General features: G+C 39.1%; 1 protein-coding gene across 1 annotated transcript in view; it reads left to right on the forward strand.

Moving 5' to 3' along the window:
* TMEFF1 (transmembrane protein with EGF like and two follistatin like domains 1) overlaps positions 1-21721 on the forward strand; it is a 115871-nt gene extending 94150 nt beyond the window's left edge. The window contains exons 6-10 of the mRNA XM_015855183.2: positions 11043-11191; positions 12226-12291; positions 15792-15915; positions 19348-19506; positions 20445-21721. Of these exons, the coding sequence (XP_015710669.1) occupies positions 11043-11191; positions 12226-12291; positions 15792-15915; positions 19348-19506; positions 20445-20529 (583 nt within the window). The 3' untranslated portion in view covers positions 20530-21721. The remainder of the gene's footprint in view (positions 1-11042; positions 11192-12225; positions 12292-15791; positions 15916-19347; positions 19507-20444) is intronic.
* Positions 21722-21804: the final 83 nt, after the last annotated feature.

Raw genomic sequence — 21804 nt, forward strand, 5'->3', positions numbered from 1 at the left:
TCCAGTTTAAAGCTATTTCTCCTTGCCATGTCACTACCTGCTCTTATAAAAAGTGCCTCCCCACCTTTTCTATATGGCCCCTTCAGATACTGGAAGGCCATGCTATAAAGTCTCCTTGGAGCTTTCTCTTCTCCAGGCTGAAGAGTCCCAGTTCTCTCATCCTGTCCTCATAGAGGAGGTGTTTTAGCCCTCTGATTCTGTGTAGTTATCAAATCCCAGTGCTTTCTAAAAACAAATTTAAACAAGTGTAGTTCTATGAAGCGGAGGCGCGTTCCACATTACCAGTCAGTGATTTCATTTTTAGTTGCTCCTTAAACCATCCTTCCTCTTACAGTTACAATTTTTTTTAGTTTTCAGGCTAAGCATTGAAGTAAGATAGCTGTCTCTGATCAAAATTGCAATATATGCCTCTATTGCACAAGATAATACACAGTCTGAAAAATTAAAGCTTTGCACAGCGTTTGTGATTTGTATCTTCATTTTGTTTGATTTCTCATAAACGCTTTCTATACCAGAAGTGGTTACAATGCGTGGTAAACTGAATGCAAAAATATGAACAACTTTATCATTTGCACTGCCTTTTCAAAAACTCTGGATGTTAATTTTAAGTGGACTGAATAAGAGAAAGAAGTGAAGTCTGAGCAGATGGTTGTCATAAACAGCACTCCATACTTAGAAAATTAATGTTCAAGTGTATGCAAATTAGTATGTTATATAAGATTTCCTTATATAAATGCGAAAAGGAATCAATTTGAGGAAACATCACAGAAAAATACTTTCTTTTCATACAACTTAAAAGTATTTCAAAGAATTTTGACTTCATGGATAGACTTCTCACTGGTGACAAGTGACAGGATGAGGGGAAATAGCCTTAAGTTGTGCCAGCGTAAGTTTAGGTTGGATGTTAGGAAACACTTATTTACAGGAAGGGTAGTTAAGTACTGGAATAGGCTCCCCAGGGAGGTGGTTGAATCGCCATCCCTGGATGTGTTTAAGAGCCGTTGGGATGTGGTGCTCAGGGATATGATATAGCAGAGGGTTGTTAGAGTTAAGGTACTATGGTTAGGCTGTGATTGGACTCGATGATCTTTGAGGTCTCTTCCAACCTGGGTAATTCTATGATTCTATGATTCTATGACTTTTAAAGAGCATAAACAGTAACTAGTGGATGCTCTGGTTTTAAGATGCATAAAGACTTACTATGTCCTATTTGTTCTGTACCTTTCTGTAGGTAGCAACAGCCTGCAGACAACAGACTTCACAAATATTATGTATGATTTTTTTCCCCTTTACCAACAAAACCGAATCATGCATTCTATACTTCACGGAGAATCCATTGTCTGAGACTGATATGTCTGTATTTCACTTTCTGTCCTGTCCATCAAAATGTCTCTCTGGCTAGAACTTAGCTCTGCTGCTTAGAAGGAGCAGCATAATGGTACACAGCTTGTAGTAAGGGAATGAAAAAGGACACATAAGGTTGATAAATTTAAACTTCTGTGAAAGAAACTGGCCAGCAGCCTAAAGATGTAAGCAGCATGAGGGTGGTGTGTGTTTTCTGCCTGAATTTGGAACTGGAAATGACTTCCTGTTGAGAGGTGGAGCTGGAGATGGCAACACACAGCTTGGGGCCACCAAGAGTAGCGCTGATGTGTTGGAAGCTAGTGAGCTAACCCTGTAGGGAAGCGGCAGAAACCTACAGTTTTCTATTGATAGTTTCATCTTGGCATGAACTGGACTTTTCAGCTCTGCTGGTCACGTTACAGATCACCCTATCAGTACACAGTCAGAATATGATATATTAATAAATATTGAAACATGCATACTAATCCAGTATGAATGTAAAATAAATGCATGAATGTGGCTGTACAATTGTATTCATTAGTGCAGCACTTAAATCTTTCTTCAGTGAGAGAAGTTTATACCAATATTTATAGCATTGTGACTGTTAAGGACACAGATATATTTTTTCTGAGATAGATTTACTTAATATAAATCTTGTACAAAGCTTCTAAACCACATGATGCCTTAGTTTACTGCATTCTGAAGCAGAATTTTTTCTGGTCCTTTGAGACCTGAATATTGTTTTTCCCAAGAGCCACTTGCAGCAATGGTGAAGAAATTGATAGTATAAATATACTGGCGATTTTGGGGGGAAATGTGGTAGCCCACCTTTCTATATTCCTTTAGAAGATTTCACTTTTTAAATTTTTTAAAGTTTTATTGCTATTACCTGATCTTTCTCTTTTTTCTACAAGTTTCTTCTTATACATACTAAAACTCATTCTAGGATTAGTATAGGATTTTTTAATATTGATGTTTTAAAATCACAGAATGGCAGAATTGTAGAGGTTGGAATAGACCTCTAGAAACCATAGAGTCCAACCCCCTACTACAGCGGGTTTCCTGCAAGAGGTCACACAGAAAAGTGTCCAGGTGGATTTTGAATATCTCCAGAGAAGGAGACTCCACCAACTCTCTAGGCAGCTTGTGCCAGTACTCTGTTCTAGTCACCCTCACAGTAAAGAACCTTTTCCTCATGTTTGTATGGAACTCTCTGTATTCCAGTTTTTGCCCGTTGCCCCTTGTTCTCTTGCTGGGCACCACAGAAAAGAGCCTGGCCCTTGTCCTCATTGCCAACCTGCCCTTTAAATGTAACTTCATCTCACATTTTTTCTTCATATGTGAAGTATTTTTTCAAACTAAAAAGTAGTTCTGCTTATCAGAAGTGATATTCCCTCCTATTGCACTCTTGTGTTACATCACATGTCTCTTTTTTTCTCTCATGTCAAAGCATTACTGAATACTTGAATAAAACATCCTGCCAACATCTAGTAAGTATCTCTAGGCATTTTAAAGTATGTTTGTAACTTCAGGAAAATACATACAGAGGAAATACAGAAATGAGATTCTGAGTACATTCAGCCTTTTCTTAATAATGAGTGTTATGCTGCCAAAGATCTGTTTTGATTCATAATATGGATTATTTTTTTTTTTCCATAAAGATCGACAACTGCTCCCCAAGTAAACCTTTTGAGATTAACAGTTTGCAACATTTACTTTTGGGAGAATAGACATCTCAGTGCCATACAGATTCAACGGTTATGTGATTTATAAAATGTGTGTTCTCACAATACTCAAAACAGGAATTCAGAAGTATAATTACTGACACTTAGCAATAGCAATATGGACATCTTGGGATCCTGTTTTTTGTCTTCTGTATATAATCTGCCTTCCAGGGAAAGGCTTGATCTGTTTGAAGTTCTGGCACGCTGGCTCATACTTGCCTCTTTGGACCGCTTTTTCACTCAGTTACCGTAGTCAACATTTTATGACCTTTTTAGGGTATGATATCACAGGTATTCATAAGAAATGGTATTTCAATCCTGCATGCATGAAGTTCACAGTTTTCTGGGCCAGTGAAAAACAGAAATCCTAAGCCTCTGTGTGTCACAAAACAAACACAGATAAAGGAAATCAAGCTAAACAGGGGATTCATTATTTTTATATGGGACTACATAAAATTCACAGTTGTGTTGTGAATTATGTACAATTGTCCTACGGTAAATTCTGATATGAAAGGAATAGTATAATGATCTCTTCTTTATACTAACTAATAAGAAATTGAATAGGTTCTAGTGGATAATAATCCAGGCTTGGTTTTTTTTAATGTATGTTTTAAAGATCTTTGCAGCAATGCGTGCCAAGTCTTTGAAGGTTTATATTATTTGAGGATGGAGAGTTAGGCCACTTTTGTGAAAACAAGCATCATTTACTATGTGCTGCTAAAAGCTCTCTGTGATTAGGGACTTAATTTTTAAAGTGGTCAAAGAAAGACATAAAATTAAAATAGGAGGTGAAGGGATGGCTAGTAGTAGCTGAGACACAGTATTTAAAGGGTGTGCTGCTTTGTTGGAAGAAGTAAAGACAGAGAGGGTGTTCAAGCAGGACATAGAGAAGCCTGCAGAATTGAAATCTACTTCACTTGCACTTATCTCCTCAGTGCTAAAAAGGGATTTTAAAAAGAACGCCAAAAAAACCTAATGAATATTCAACATTAGTTGAATAGGTAGAGAAATCACTTTGAAACCCAGATTTTCTTAGTTCAAGTTTCATCTGGAGAGAATTGCACACAAGGGAATGAACATCAAACGAAAGGTAATCCTTCATTTGCCTTTATCACCCTTGGTTATCTTCTTAACTGCAATTGCAACACCCCAGCTATTTCTGTTCACCTAAATATATTCCATCAAGCTTACATTTATCCATCTGTGTGCATCTCACACACTGTTTTATTCTGGTATTTCCATTCTATACTTGTAAACAGACATGTCTATAAATAGGCAAGTAGCTGGGAAAGCTTACTCTTGCATTCTACTACTGGAAAGGTAGGACAAGCAGTACTTCCCATGATGCCCATCCAAAGAAACATTCTTGGAAAATCCAACATGGGCACAAAGGCCTGCCCTCTACTTGAAGTGGCTGGCCTCTCACAGCAGTCAAGCCTGCTCCACAAATCTGCTTCTCTTCTTTTCTTTGAATCTACTGCAGTTCTTAAGCAGGCAGAATTTCCAAGAAATCGCATGCCCCTTGAAGCCTGAAAAAGAAAAGGAGCCTTCAAATGTGTTGTGATCTCTGGGGATCTAATTAATTTACTGATAACAGCAAGTGCTCTTACAGCCTGAGCTTGTTTCAAATGTGTCACGTCATTTTACTAGAGAAGTTTTCCTTGTTACACCTAATAACCTCTTCTAAATGAATGGTATGTTCTCATTTCTTATTTATTGAAAGCACCTTTTCTTTTATTGTTGTTTGGTTCAGTTTTATCACCGCCTGATATTCAAATGCTTTTATGTTTAACTAATGGTGTTAATGAATGATATGTATGCAACTTCCAAAAGCACATTTTCACAAGAAAACTGAACTTTGATTTGATTCTGAACAGCAAATCATCGCCTTCTTTCTTAGGACATCAGCTTTCTGACAACAATTGACAAAATTTAGTTTCTGTGTGTATACCCTACCATGTCATGAAAACATCTGGATATATCCTGTTGACTTTTCAGGCCTAAGTTGGGAGACACTAAGTGGTAACCATCTCCGGCAAGACATCCACTTGAAGAATTAAGTACCTGTTTCAAGCCTCTTGATTGAAAACCAATAGGGAGGGTCTTGAAGAAACTCTTCTTGTGCTCTGACTCTTTTTATCCCAGTATGAGTTCTATAGCAAGCTGTTACAGCAAAAACTGATGTACTCGTTCACTTCTTTCTGGTATGAAGCATCAAACACTTTTAAGTTATCCTTAGTACAAATGTATGTTAAGCGGCTGCTCTTTAAGTGATTAACTTTCTTCTTCTGAAAGCTGCACTGAGCAGCCACACATCAGGCAGAAGGTAACACTTGGTAGCTTTTCATTTTTCTGATGAGCAAAAAGAGGATCATGTTTGGCAAACACATACAAAAGCCAACAGCAGAGCAGCAGTTGGGCTTGAACTGTGGAATCTCCAGGTGATGGTGGCAAAACAGCCAGAATTAACAGTAGGTCAAAAAATTTGCCATTCTCTCAACCTGTGCTGGGATATGATGATCAGTTTGCTCAACAAGGCACAGCTTTGGTAAGTCTAAAGTAAGACTGATGTTTTGTAAAAAACAACTGGATGAACAGGCAAGCCCTTTTTTTGCAGAGCATCTTTTTAATTATTTTTGATGCACACTTTTCTGTGCGCTCACTTTTATCAGCTCAGCATCAGTAGTTTATGCTTGGACCACTGCTGGACTTCAGAGAATGGTTCCTGGAAGTTACTTAGGAATAACTGACTGAGAGTTAGGAGAACAATACTCTGGTATTTAAAAGTGCTTTAACATTTTTTGCAATCTTTTGATATAATAATTTAGGAAAAATTATTCTTAGTTAAAATTTAGTTAATTAATTAAGAACCTTCCTGATTCCCTTGTGGGATTGCTTGTGCAGCATAAATATACCTGTCAGCATGGCAGTTGCCTGAGAGACAGGACTCAAACCTCTCTGCTGCCCATCTTTGAGCCTTGTCACATGTGACCCCAAGTGTCACTGGCTCTGCTCTGGAGACTGGGAGTTCACTTGAGCCACAGTTGTCCTGTCATTGCATTTTCTGGCTACTTTCAGCATGAAAACTGTTTTAACATCAGGTTTTCCACACTAGAAGCATATAAGCAAGATATTGTTCCTCCGTTATTTATGACTGACATCCTCACAGGGCAGCTAGGATTGTGCCAGTCATCCAGAATAAGGCCAACCTTTAACATTTATGAAAATATACCAAGGAGTCAGAACAGCAGTGTCTAAGCCATTATATTTAATTTCACACACAAAGATTGAGTAATTTTCTATTATTACAAAAAAGTATTGTGTGATAGGCACTGTTTGATTGTTTGGGTTTTTTTCTTATAACTTCTGTTTTGGTACGTTGTAATTGCAGTGTGCATCTACTTGCTTACCAGAAGGCACATGCACAAAGCACACCTCAAAATTGAGGCTGAGAATGCATCTTGCTCTTACTTTTTTCCATAAAGAATAGAATGAAAATTTTATCTAAAAATCAGCTTAAAATATGAAAAACTAGAATCAAAGCTGTGATGCTGTCTCAGTGGGTGCAGAATAGTACTTTAATACATATTTTAAATGAGTAGAAATATGGTGGAAAATTCTGTTTGAAATACCTTTTTTGTTATGCAGGTTAATATCTTAACCTAAACCTCATCAATATAGGCTTTCCAATGCTTCCTGCTTTATAAAATTATGTTCCATTGCAAATAATTCCCCTGTAATTTAACTGTACTATCTAACATTTCATGGCCAGGATGAGCTCACATAGAATTATATTCTGTTTTTTATTTTAATTTCAGATGTCCTGGGTAAGGAGGCAGGAGGTTAAGGCATGTATTTTCTCTCACTGAGCAGCATTGCGCTTCTGTTTTTCTGGAGAAGGAAGGGTCACATGGTGCATTGCCATTTGGGAGACTGAAAAGCAAAGAAGGCCTCTGCAGCACAAGGTGTTAAAATCAAAAGCAGGAAGCCACTGCCTGAAGTAACAAAATAAGGGCCGAAATCAACAAGGTGTATAATTCACACCTCCTCATGTGCTGTGTTTAGTTGTCCTAGGCTTTGAGGTCTGCCTGACTTTAGGAGATGGGCCCATGGTGGCGGTCAGTTCCCCTTAGGCGGTTGGATTTTCTGTCCTTGCTACAGCATCAATCTACTGTCCTGCCCTGTGTAGCTCTCTGACTTCAGGAAGTAGCGTATTTTCTGTATTTCACAGAAGGCTCATTTGGGAATCTTATGCTACTTTCCTGAGCTGCTTTTAGGTTTCAGACAGTGGCAGTGAGCCTGTTCTCTCTCAGGAATTCAGCTGCCAACTTTGTTTTTTTTTTAATATACAGCATCAGAGCAGCAATTCATTCTCCCATGGTTTTACCTTCCTTAGCAAACACCAAGCATTTAAAAACATTTTTTTGTTTCATGTTTTCTACCAAAAGTGTATTTCAGCTTCACTGGGAAGTTCGGTCCCATAATCCAAGTTCATAAGATGGGAGCATGTGGAGATGTGGACCTCAGCTAGCCTGCTCACATGTGGCATATTAGCCAAAGGAAGAAGGGTAGCAGATGAGGCAGTACCATGGAGACTAACAGGCTGTGTAAGCTGGTATCAAATGTGCCAAACAATTTTTCATTATGCTCCTGCCTCCTTCCTTTTTCTTTTGTTCCGCTTTACAGCTCTCCTGGGCTGAAGCAGGAAGGCATGCAGTCAAACTACTCACCTCTGCCTGATGCCCAGCCCAGAGCCCCCCACATACACTTTCTTAATGTATTCTCCTGTCTCCCTCTCTGCCATCCTGCTGCATCCACAGAGGTCCTCTTCTCTTCATGCCATGATGCCCCAGCCAAAGCCTTACCTCATTCATCCCTCTGAAAGGCTTCAGACTTTTGTTTTTTGAATAATGAAGCACAATAATTTTTGAAGTATGTCATCTCCCTTCATTATCCAGCAGTATATGTAGTAGATTGCCTGCTTTTACATGCCAGACAGCTCGGTTGAAGCATCTATACAAGTGACTGAACTGCCAGGTGAAGGTTTGAGTTATCATTTGGCAAAGCAGCAGCTAACAGCCTCAGGCAGATAACTGTGTGCATGTGGGTGTCTGAAACTTTTGAACTCTTGAGCAGAAGCTAGCTACTTGCTAGCTGCAGCCACCATGGACTGCTGGTAAATTTGGGGTAATACAGGCTAAGTGGAAGTGTCATGTCCTGAGTTCTCCAATTAACAAAGAGACACAAGGCGAGGTCAGCAATTAGGAAGCTGATGAGGCATTTCATTCCTGCAGACAGTTATAATGGGAAACCAACAGCTTGGGCTCTGGAGAGAAAGGGGTCCTAAAAGGAAGTGCTCTTGGAAAAAAGAAAGAGGGCTTGAAGGAGGATGGGATGATCCTGGAAACAAGGGGCAGATCCTGGACAAGATGTGCCCATGCTGGGAGATGCCCTGGGACCTCTGCTGGATTTGCAAGCAGCTTGGCTAGCAATGGTTGCTAATAGCAAAAAGCATCAGGGAAAGAACTACCACCACCATCTGCCCAGCCTCCTCACAAAGGCAGGCAAGACCTACCCAGTGATACTCTGGCACTGCTATCTAGCCAAGGGAAGGAGTTCTGCCACTCTGCTCTGTGCTGCGCAGCCTCACCACAAGCGCCATGTAGGGAACCTGCTTTGGCAGGGGGGTTGGACTCAATGATCTCTAGAGGTCCCTTCCAACCCCTACAATTCTGTGATTCTGTGCAAGTCTGGGTGGTACAATATAGGAAGGACATAGAGCTCTTAGCATACAAAGGAGGGCTACAAAGATGGGGAAGGGTCTCTTGAGTGCAAGAGGTATGAGAAGCAGCTGAGGTCCCTGTGTCGGCTCAGCACAGAGCAGAGGAGCTGAGGGGAGGCCTCATGGCAGCTGCAGCCCCTCAAAGGGAGCCAAGGGGCAGCGCTGAGCTCTTGTTTTTTTGTTGTGGTTTTTTTTTTCTCTTTTCCTAAATCTAGAATTTTAAATGCTGAAAAGAAATTTTTGTACATTAGCTACATGGTTGGAGTTAAGTTTGGGAATGTTTATCAGTAATCTGAGAATAAGAAGACAGGAATTCACAACTACCCCCCAGAACACGCATTTAGCAGTCTGAAGTAAGTGTGCATTTAACACTGGTGTTAAGTCTGAACTAAACAAAGCTTGAAAATTTAAGCAGTTCCCAAGCAGTTTCAACACTAACTTGTAACACAAGAAAGGAAAAATGATTTTCCAAAGTCACCTTGCTTGTCACCGGGAATGATAAGAACTAACATTAATTGTGTTGCTGCAGACTTTGGATGATGAGTGTAGGCAGAAGTGGAGCTGTTTGGGCATAGAAACAGAGATGGAATTTGCCTGGAGGTATAAATAAATGTGACAAGGATGGGCACGCAGGTGCAGAGGAGATTCCTGATGGCTGAGGGAAGATATCAGTAAGCACATAGCCAGTGCCACACAAATGAGGACTAACTCTGTTAGTTTGGTTCAATAAATGTACACAACTGCTGAGCTGTGAGCCTTTTATTTGCATGTAGTAAATCCTAATAAACCTCTCATTAGGCTTATTGAGCTTAAAGTCATCTGGGAGCATGTAAACAAAATAGTACTTCCTTTCCCAGGTCTAAGGTTTATAACCATGCTGAGTTCCCATTTCTAGTAAGACAAAAAATAATGTAACATGTTAATGTCACTGATATTTAGGGGCTTCAAGAAAACTTTGAGGTAGCTCCCTAAGATGTGTAGAGCCTTGTTACTGGGGCAGTTCTTAACTGTCTGTAGGTAGAGATGCTCATTTGTCTGGAAATAATCTGAAGTTCACAGGTTTGAAGTATTACTGGGAACTGCAGTAGCTTTAAAGCCTAAAATAACAAAAGTAACAAAATACTCTCATGGAAAGAGAGAAGAGAAAAAGTGTGGAATTAGGTTCTGCTTCAAGATTTGTTACTGACTTGAGGCACACACACACACATTTACTTAATCATTTAATTGTGTTTGGAACAGCTGGAAAGAACATAAAAATCCTGACAAGTAGATAGCTTGTGTGTTTTTTTCCCACCTCATGTCTTACATGAATGAGCGCAGATTAAGCTAACAGCAGTCAGACAGACCACGTGTCCCCTGTGTGGAGGTTTCTGCTGAGAGGACAGTGTGTCCTCCTTAGAGGATGCAGAGCTCTCACCTCTATCTTGCTCTCACAGCACCTCCTCCATCCTGCAGCCACACTTTTTGCTTCTGTGGACCTTGCAGAGTGACATGGAAGATATTTTAAAAAATAAAAAATAGTGTATTGACTGAAATAGTGCCATTTACACACTCCAAATTTCAGAACTTTTTGGGGGGAGCAGCAGAACTGCCTAACTAAAAAAGAAGTAGTCATAGTTGTAGACAAGTCTTTGTTTCCCCTGTGTTTAGGTCAATAGCAGCCTGCTGCATTATAAGTCTTTTTCCTGACTTTTGCTTGTGATCTCTTCTTGCAAATGATATGGAAAATGCTGTGTCTAAAACAACTGAAGTGTTATTTGCATGTAGGGTGAAATAGTTAGATCATATAATCCTGATTTAAATACAATATAATAAATGCATTGTTAACTTTCAAAGGTATGAAGAAATGTCTTGTGGAAATAACACAGATGACCAAGTATAGTGATTGCATTCAGCCTCAAATACAAAAAAAAAAAAAAATAATTGAAAAACAAAACATACTTTTGTTCATGTCGGGAATCTTCCTAGCAATGTATTATCATTTTTTGATTGTTAATCAGTGAGACTGTTATCATAGTAAAACAAGAAACATCAACACTGAGGTATCAGCAAGTTCTTCTGCATCCTCATGCCACATGCTCTTCTCCTGGGTGAAAGAGGCTGGTATTAACATGTTAACTATTGTTTGCTCAAGACTCAACATTACTTTCTCTTTGGTTGCTGGATGTCAATTGTGTTGTTTCAATTTCCAGGTGTGTATGCAATATAGACTGCAGTGGATACAGTTTTAATCCCGTCTGTGCTTCTGATGGAAGTTCTTATAACAACCCCTGCTTTGTTAGAGAAGCTTCCTGTCTGAGACAAGAGCAGATCGACATCAGGCATCTTGGACATTGCTCAGGTAGGTTTAATTTTAATTCTCCAACAAATATAAATTCTGATATAAATAGGCTTGGTAAAACTTTTCCATTTTTAATGAGAACTGACTGATTCAGGTGTCAGTGAACTGTATTTCAGTTCTCCTCGCTATCAGTGAACTCACCACCTGTATTTTAGTTTTACCCACTTAGATGTATGTTTACACTGCATATATATGATATGGGATGCTCCTGTTAACTTGTCTTCCTTTGGCTGCTATTACCTGAAACAACAATGAGAGGTTATAGGAGACTGTAAGCAATAGCGTTACATGAGGGTACTGTTAAAAGTAGGAAAGAAAAGGGAATAATGGTATGTAAGAAATGCTCTCTGTTGCTAGTGGAGGCTGTAAATGTAGTTGCAAGGTGAGTAAAGTTGGGCCTCAATTGCACTGCTATTTATCCATTCTGTTTTCCAGTGCTGGAAAGGTGCACCAAAACCCTCAGATTACTGTTATGTATGCTGTTGATCATAGAATCATAGAATGGTTTGGGTTGGAAGGAACCTTTAAGATCACCTGGTTCCAACCCTTTGCTATTGGCAGGGATACCTCCCTGTAGACCAGTTTGCTCAGAGCCCCATCAAGCCTAGCCTTCAATGCTTCCAGGGAGGGAACATCCACAGTTCTGGGGTCTTGGTTTCAGTCATGTCAGAGTGAATTCCTTTTAGGACCTTCCTGTTGTAATAACAGCTTTCCGCCATCCCTTTGCTAGCATTAAAATCTGTAATTTGAATGGTTCCAGAAAGAACATATATCTCAACCAAAATAACCTAGGCCTATGCATTGGAAGAGATGTAAATTCAAAACCTACAACTTGAGGTGTGCCCTATGTTAGGCTAGAGTCTGGGATTATTGACTCTACATGCTCCTGCCATGGTTGGATGGAAGGAACAATGTGGGACTGTGTGCGCTTGTACTGTACTTTTTTCTTTGACTGTTATTCTCTATGATGTGTATACAGTGGCTTGGAATTAAGCGTTTCCTAATAGCTATCCATGCATGTATTTATCATCTAGAAGCAGATGACACAAATGCAGTTGGAAAGAAAGATGACGGCATGCAGTATCGGCCAGAGGTGAAAGGTATCGTGCTGGCTTTGTGTTGTTTGGTTATGGTTTCCCAAGATGAGAAAAGAAAGTGTGCTGGTCCTTTCTCGTCTGCTTGCAGCTTTGATTTCTGTAGCCAAGACAGACCCGTGAACAGCTTCTTTCTTGCAGCACTGTCATTGTAAGCCTGGCATGAAGTAGATATGCAGGATTTGTGAATTTTGCCTTGCTGTATTCTTTTAGGATGCTCAGCTGTTTACTACCCCTACTCAACAGTCACAGGATTAGATTCATGCCAAGTGCTGTGAAAATGCCTTTACTGCAAGATGCCAAGCTGTGAGATACCTGATGAAATGACACAACCCCCCCGCAGCCCCCTCTTTTCTAAAAACATCTGCAAAAAAATGCAGATCCTGTATTTTTTTGGTCGTTTTAATATCTTTTATGTAAGCCAAAACGCTAAGCCACATTGTTTGGAGATGTTTCGCCTGTGTGAATTAATTCCTTAGTATAAACAAAAGAAGATAGAGTTTCACTTTCTGCTCAATTATTTTTTGTGTCAGCACCTCATTTTTTCTCAGAACAAATGCACTTCTGCATTTCATGGCTCTTGCTCCAAGTGTTACTGTCCAGGAAAAATACCTGGCTTTCTCAGGTTATTGCCAGAGAGCAGATCTGCGTAGGTACTAATCTTGCCCCTTCTTCTCACACAAACAATAGCAGTTTTACCTTCTCTGTTAGTGCTGACCTTTAGGTTTTTTTCTGTCATTATACTTGTTTTGCATTCCCATGGCCACCCACAATAAAAGCATTCAACCATGCCTTTAGACATTCCCTTTGTTCTTCTTGAAAACCCATTCATTGCCAAAACGCCTTGTACTTTTTTTCCCTTTTTCACAAATTCTTTTATTTTCACTCCTTTTAAGTACCATTTGGAAAGATGTAATGTCAATATTCACTTACACCGTGGAGGCATAAAAGGGATGAAGTGCAATATACATCTTATTATGTGATTGATAAAACACCACTTTTGGTTCCTATTTGGAAGAAGTTATAGTCTTTTATTCCTTGCACATAAATTGTCCTTGAAATCAAGTAAATGGGAAGAGCACTGCATATAATAATTATGATTAAATATACAGTTTGTGCAGTCTCATGTTCAGCAAATGAGGTGCATGAAAGGAATATGTTGTGCTAAAAAACAGTAATACTTTTTTTTTTATGTGGTAGTCAAGTTTTTTAGACAGCACAAGACTGAAATGAAGTATTATGAATGAATTTTTTCTCCAGGAGAAGAGAACAGGCAGCACTTCTATCTGTTTGTTTTTCCTTTTGAGTCCTGTGCATTACTCCTTTTAAACCCCCTCCTCTGAATATATAGTATCTCTCAGTCCTTAGAATCATGGCCAGGATGGTCTCTTCTTCCTGCAGCACCCAGAGTATCTACCTAAAGTTAAATCAATCAGAAAGTTTTTTACCTGATCACTTTTTCTATACCAGTTAAATCTCTTACTTGGAAGAAGTCTGGCTGGCCTCTCACATTAAGAATTGATTCCCATCAATGGATGGATAAATGTCCATTTTACTTTGCTCAGCCCACGTTGTGTCTCTAGCCTGGGCAGTTGTGGCTACCTGGCCACATTCCAGGGGACACATCTGTCACTGGGCCCCACTTTCTGCATTCATATATACATTAAGAACAGGCACAGCACAGCCATCTGAACAGAAATGTACATAGCTTATTACTAGCCCCTGATTGCGACAGATACAACAGTAATTAAGTGCTTGGAGGAGGAGGGAGGCAACAATTTGGGGATGACTCAAATTCCTCCTCTTGGACATACCACCGTGCAGTCAATTCTAACAGAGTGGTATCGGATGTATTGTCAATATAAGGCAATGTCTTTCACTTGTGTCAAGGCTTCTGTACCATTGAAGAACAGCCTGAACCAATAGGCTTCCTTACTAGGAAATCTAGATGCTTCTGAAACCTCTAATGTTTAGATATTTTTTTTTCCTTAATATTCCAGAAAATCTTCAAGGGAAACCTGAAACAGCAGCATGCCTTTCTTTCTGTTTTCCTCTGTATATGAATGCATTTTCTTTCTTTTTGGTGTTATTATAAATATCAGTGATTGTGTGGAAGTTCTTCTTCAGTCTGTTTTGCTTTGCACCTGCAGTTCATTATAATCTTATATTTGTGAAGCTATAGTCTACTGCTTGGAAATGAACATAATTCTACAATTACAACCACATTTTTTGATCCCTGCACTTTAGAGAATTTCATTACAAAAGACCAACTTCTGTATTTAAAACTTCTCTACAGAACAATTTTTGGGGGAAATGGTATAAAATGTATGCAGCTTTTGTTAGTGACAGATGCATCAGGTCTTGGGGCAGAAGGGGACTGCCTTCCTCTGCTGGGCTGCTTTAGCAAGCAGCTAAGCACTCACCAGGTGCTCATTCACCTACTCTTTTCCCTCAGGAAGATAGGAGAGAGAATTGGAAGAGCAATAGTGTGGGGAAAAAATAATCATTGTTCAAGGTAAAATCAGTTTAATAAAAGAAGGAGAAAAAAAGAACCAAGCGAATGATACAAAGGTCATCATTCACAATCTCCCATAAGCTGACCAGTGCCACCAATCTCTGAACAACTACCACCTTGGGAAGGAAGAGCAAAATCTCTAGTTCTACTGCTGAGTATGAAATCGTATGGTACAGAATATCCTTTGGTACACTTTGGGACAGTTGTCCCTTGCAAGGCTCTTGAACACCCCCAGGTTGCTCAAGGGAAGTGGAGGGAAGAGTAGGACAAAGAGAAAGCCTGTTGGCTTTGCAAGCTTCTTTCAGCAACAGCCAACACTGGCTTGTTATCAACGCTATTTCAACCATAAATTCAAAACCCAGAACCAAAGGGGCTGTGGTGATGAAAGAGTTAACTCCATTCCAGCCAGAATCATTACACTTTCCAAAGGAACTGGTATTTTAAGCTCATTGTGGTATTTTGAGGTTCCTACTTTGAAAAGGAGTTTCTGTAGGAAGACAGCTGTTGTGATGTGTTTGATTTCAGCTGTAATGATTGGTGATACCAGTCAGAACAGAATTTTCTACCCAGTAAGCATAAAATGTGCTCCAGCTTCTTTCCAACCCATCGGGTCTCCTGTTTAGACATGGGAGTGGACTTTATGTGCCTACCTGTCAGCTCTGTGCTACAATGACACTGACAAAACTTCTGATCTTCCCTCACTTGGTTGTTTTTATCAAAAACACTTTTCTCCTTTCAAGAAACCCGGATGTAAGAAGAATGTTAGGATATCTCTGAGGGTCATTTTTCAGTGTGATGCATCCTACCAAATAACAGCAGGTGTTTCTGAAACTTCACCCTGAAGCCTTTGCTTCATTGTTGTGCATTTCTTTACTCACCATCAGTTTTTAAGGGCATTTCTCAATTATTCTTGCTTGAGATTTTTTTATAAATACAACACAGCATTTATAATTTTTTATGTATCTTCTTTTCTCTTCTTTTTTTTTTTAAGATGCCAGTGATCAAAGAGAAGACATTTACATCGGAAACCACATACCTTGTTCAGAAAGCTTTAATGGCTACTGTATACATGGAAAATGTGAATTCATTTATTCCACTCAGAAGGCTTCCTGCCGGTAAGTCCTAAACGCCTCCAAAATATGCTTGAAATTGCCATAAGGCTTAATCAGAATGTTCCCTAGCCATAATTACAGCATGTATCCGTTTGCAGTTATTTAAGCGGTGGCACGGAAGCCACATGCCTGGGCCGTGGGCAGCACACAGCTGCAGGGGTCGTGCAGAAGCCAGTGTTCAGAGGAGGGGCTCAGGTGCAAGGTGGTTTTCAGAAGCAGAATCCCTCTGAAGACTCTGGCCTTTGTGTTGGCTCCTTATTTTCAGCTGCTAGATCTTGTCAAGAGAAAAGCAAAATCTAGAAACCACTGTTCCCTGCATGGTTTTTCTGTCTTGACTGCAATTGCCCTATTGACCTCTAAATCAGTTATTGTGCTATCTATATATCTTATTACTCTTGACATAAATCCTCTGTAGTATCAATGTTATTTTTAATATTTATTGCCTACTTCACAATAATGTTTTATTTAGAGAGCATAAATTGCAAAATATTCTTTAACTCACATGTTTTGTCTACAGCATTACTTAACAGCTCAGTATTAAGCTACTGTTACCCAAGAAATGTGAATTTTTAGCTACCAAGTACTTTTTTTTCTCTGAATATCACCAAATCCTCTGTCTCATTCTCTTTAAAAATTAAGAAATCATTTAAAAATATGTTTCAGAAAATGGCTACATCTTAATAACATGCAGTGCTTTAGTTATTTGGAGTTTTCACTCCTGAGTTTTATCTTGCAAATTTGTACTTCCAGAGTAATGTGGCTGAAGATGCTATTACTTTTTGCTGTTTATCCTTAGCTTTGGAAAATTCAGCTATAAATCCATTAGGTCCTATACTTTCTCCCTTGATCCTTATCACGTGAGATGTTTCTCCACTGCCATCACCTAAGGGTTTCCAGACTCACCAGAGAGCAGGAAGCCCTAAAAGAAGAGCCAGTACAGTCATTGGCTTAACCAACTGAAAGCTTGTATTCCTTTACCCACCTGAGACACTTATTTATTTTCAACTCTCTGATAGGATTGTATTGGTTTTTCTCTTTTCTTTGGCCAGAACCAAGAGAGGATAATATGCTTCAGTTTCTCTTGGGACTCTGGTTGCATCCCCACACTCTCTTGGTGGGCACAGTGCAGCAGTATTTGAGTACAGTGTCCTTTTGATCCAGAGCTGTGTTTATTACAGTTTATTATGGATTTATCTGCAAAATATTCAAGTTAGCAATGTTTCAAAGAAACCATTCTGAATGAACTGACTTCATTAATTTCTCAGAATTTTATTCTGGTTAGCACTATTATAAATAGTCATTTATTTATTTATAATTCAATTACGATTCAATCGTTAAAATATTTATTGTTAAAAGAAAATACAGATAATTAATGTCTTAATGCTTTTAATTAATATACTGCCTCTTTAAATTCTACTTTATAATTGCATTTAGTATTACTACCTTCAGTTATTTATTTAAATGGTTGATTATTTAAGCTGAAATAGTCTCAGGACTTGGCACAGCACAACAAACCTCACAGGGTTCCAGTCAAGAATTTCTGACTGTCAGTTTTCGGCCTGAAGCACCAAATGTCCTTTGGACTTGCTTGGCTATTTAAATACTCCCAGTCCTCATTTCCAAAGAGTGGTGTGTGATATGTACCAGGTGACCTACAAAATTGCCTAAAATACCTATTCAGAGCAAATTTGACTCATGCTTTCTCCGAGGACAATGAATCTCCATGCTCACTGTATAGCAGATCTCCAGAACTGCCATCAGGTAGACTGGAGGAAGGCTTTGTAGTAGTAAATTGCACAATATTCAGTTTAGTAGCCTTTGCACAACTGCACATCTGTCTCCTGCCACCTCCTTGATGCAGCGCGGTTGTGCCCATGTGGCAGGCTGCATCAGGAAGGCACAGTTCATCCCCTGCAGATAAATCTGATCTTCATTTCTCTAACTCCATTAATTGACTGATCAGCATAGTCTGATGAACTCCTGCTGACCCAAGTTTATTGTGTTTTATATTAATGCAGCAGAATGCCTTAAAATTTGTTCTGCCCATTTACCAGGCAACTTAAACTATTGCCTGCTACTTCACTCTCACTGCCAACAGAGTTCTTAACACAAACACTTCTGCTTTGCGGGAATTCAATAGTCCTAAATCTCCATTCAGTATTTCTCAGAAATAATTTCCTGCCACTTCAGTGTTTCAGAGGAAATGTTTATGAATTACTTGTGCTTCCTTTGCTTTGTTTTGCCTCATGCTGTAAAGCAATTCTCGCATTGATCATACTTCTGCTGTTGTTATCTTCTTTAACAAAAATAAAAGCAAAGTCACAAAGAAGAATTCAGTCCTCTTTACTTGCAAGGTGACCACTTTCTTCTTGTTTCTTTTTGCATGTTCAGCAGTGCTCCGTCTCCTCTTCCTTCTTTTATGCTATCACATTTCTCCCAATTCTTTTCCAATCCTTAGCCATTACCAAGCGTACTCACAGTATGCTGAGGCTTTTCTTTATTAGCTCCACTCTTACAGGAACTTATTTCATGTCTGAACACAAGTATCTTATATGGCTGCTCATGGCTGGAGATACAAGCATGAAAACCCCAGCAGTTATCCCTGCATGCAAAGGGAGTTTATGAGTGACCTAAGCAGTTGCATGAATCATAGAATCATAGAATTCTCACATTGGAAAAGACCTTAAAGATCATTGAGTCCAACCACAACCCAGTCATACTACCCTAACTCTAACACCCCTCTGCTAAATCATACTGTAGTATGGAGACATGGCAGGTGGGGTCTTGATGCTGCTCATGTCCAATTGTTTGTGCAGGGTTCCACATCAGTAAGCTGCAGCTTGAAAAGGCATTTTCCTTTTTCCCTGTTTTTTCAAGGTTTTTCTTCCTTCCCTGTACTCCATGCTGCCAAGTTCCTTGAGCGTATTGCTTTGTGTCTCATCTAGTCTGTTCAGTTGTTTTGTCTAGTTGTGTTATTCTTCCTAAAAATTGCCCCAGCTTAACAACCACCCCACATACTTCTTTTGCCAAACTAGGTCCTTCACCATCCAGGACAAAAGAGACTACCTTTTCTGCCTCTCCTCTTGTCCCAGAATTCCAAACCTTTCTCCAACCCAGGCACTACCACACCTCTACCTTCTCTCCATCTCCTTCTCAGCAACTATCCAAACCTCTTCACTCACTCACAGAACAGGCAGAATCTCAGCTCTTTTGTGTGTGTGTGCTCTCTACATTTCATTTTAGGCTTCAAAAGGTTGTGTGCCCTGAGCTGCTGCAGCAGCAGTGATAGCACTGATGAGGGTATTTCTCTCTCGTTGTCACTGCTGTGAGTACTGGGCTTTTTCATCCCCCGTCTTGGACTCCGTCTTTCATCCACAAAATGACTGGACTGCTGTCAAAATGCATATTCCATTAAATGTTCCTCTTCTTTTTCAGGTGTGAATCAGGATATACTGGGCAGCACTGTGAAAAGACAGACTTTAGTATTCTTTATGTTGTCCCAAGTAGACAAAAGCTTACGCATGTCCTTATTGCAGCAATAATTGGAGCCGTACAGATTGCCATTATAGTTGCAATTGTCATGTGCATAACAAGGTGGGTAAATGCTGAAGCAGTGAAAAATTACACATTGTACTTGTATACTTTTTCTGTATTTAAGTCTTTTCCCCTCTGGATTTTTATGTGCATTAACAATACTCTCAAATACTCATGAAAAAGATACCTATTACCTATTTTGTCACAAAATACACATTCATTTCAATTTGCAAAGCATCTGCATCCTCTCTGAATTCCCAGAACAGCTACCCATGAGAGGAGATCAGCCTTGAAACATATTCAGAAGGTCAGCTATTGTGTTAGACCTTCACGGAGTTATTCAAGCTTTGATGTTATCTTATAGACGATACGGTTCCCCAATTCCCCGTCTCCCCAAACTGAAACCAGAGAGGTTGTCACATTGCTGTTTTCCTGTAGTTCAACTCTAAATAGTTTTATATCTTGCACTGCCCACTCTCTGGTGGGCTAAATCCCTTCTTGATCAGAACTGCTGGCTTTTTTACAAATGCTTTCTTAGATGTGTATCCATCCCCAGGAAAGGAAGGAGAGGTGGCATCTACCTGGGGAGTTCCAGCAAGCAGCAGAGCACCTGGAGGTTTGGCACTGCAAGGGCCAACTGATCTAGTCTTAACACCCCCTGGATTTTAAGTATGAAGTTGTAAAAATTAAAGCCAATATAGCTATTCAACATAATATATGCATTTGTTGATCAAAGTTGAAGGGCATAGCACCTTGCTGGGTTTGTTCTCAAGTTAAGCTGAACTCTCTTCTGAGTGACCAAGTGTTCCACGTACATCCCCAGCCATCAGCCAGGTACCGAACACTGGCAGGAGTGTCCACTCAGCCAGCACAGTTCCTTTGCTGTTGTTAAATCAGTTCAGTATTGCTAGGTGTAAATTTAGATTATATATTAAAACATTTGTCCTTTTTTCTTTCTTTCCCTCTCTCTCTCCCTCTCTCTTTTTTTTTTTTAACAGAAAATGCCCCAAAAACAATAGAGGACGTCGGCAGAAGCAAAACCTAGGCCATTTTACTTCAGATACATCGTCCAGAATGGTTTAACTTAGTGATTTTTATACCTACATTGACCATGTGATGTACATTTTTATTATATCTTTTTTTAAAGAATGGAAATATTTATTTCAGAGGCCTTATTTTTGAACATTTTTAGTGTAACGATGTTGGTCTGTATTCTGAAAGCATCAGCTCTAACAGCTATGGACTGTTTTAGTACCTTTGCTTTTCTGTTTTTGAATACAGTAGTTCATTTTCTGTATCTGTATCACATGGTTATATAATAGACTTGTGCTTTATTCATGGAATGTAATATTTTTGGGAACACAGATTTATTCCAACAATGGTTGTAGATTTAAAAGGGAACAAAAAAACAAAAACAAACAAGGAAAAGTCCACATTCCCTAGCAAACAAGGCATGAACTAAAGGTAAAAATGTTTACAGCTTACTTTTCTTATGAAAAACTAGAAAACACTGTGTTTAAATACCGTAGATATTTAAATGTTTTTGGAAGTTAGTAACTGATTTTTTAGACACTGCCTATCGCATGAACTGTGAAGCTGTGTGCTGTGTGTAGTTGTAACATATTTATGAAACGTGTGGGCTGGGTCAAAGCACTGCCATCTTCATTAATGATTCCGGCAATTTATTTTTAAGGGGAAAAATTAATGAATTTCTTAATTTGGGGAGTTGCCTGGTAGAGCAGATGGCATAGGTCCAAAAGAAGTAGGTCTTGGTAGATTTAGGGGTTGTAAAGATTGGTGTTGAATAATTGGGACACGAATAATTGGAATAAAGCCTACTTTACACTCTTGAAGCTGTTTTAATACTTCTGAAACTCTTTTTAAAGAAAATACATGTTTTAACACCTATGATGCAGATTGTATAGTGTTCGTGATTCAAATAAAATAAATAATAATTAAAAAAAAAAAAGAAAAGAATAAATAAAAGTGAATGAATTACTAGCGCTCTTGTATAGAGTATTTTCAAGAGCTAAGAAAGTCCATCCAAATTAGTCTGCTGGTCATAGTTATATTAATAGACTGTTAGTTGTTGTTCAAGAGATCCAGAGATAAAGTGTGAATAGGACGTGTTCAGCTGTTTTAACATGTAGTTTAGGCTTTCAGAATTTTGCATGTAGGATTTAATAATTTGTTCAATTAGAAAAACAACGACAACAACAATACTTTCAACATTTTAAACTGGAAAAGCATGTCACAATACAGCGTTTTCACTATATTGCCTCTGGTTTAGTGTGTTTATTTGTTACCTCACGTGGCAATCGCAGCCAGATGAAGAGCTGAAGTTTGTTTTGCTCCAAA

Source organism: Coturnix japonica, chromosome 2, assembly GCF_001577835.2.
Source record: "Coturnix japonica isolate 7356 chromosome 2, Coturnix japonica 2.1, whole genome shotgun sequence".
NCBI classification, from domain to species: domain Eukaryota; kingdom Metazoa; phylum Chordata; class Aves; order Galliformes; family Phasianidae; genus Coturnix; species Coturnix japonica.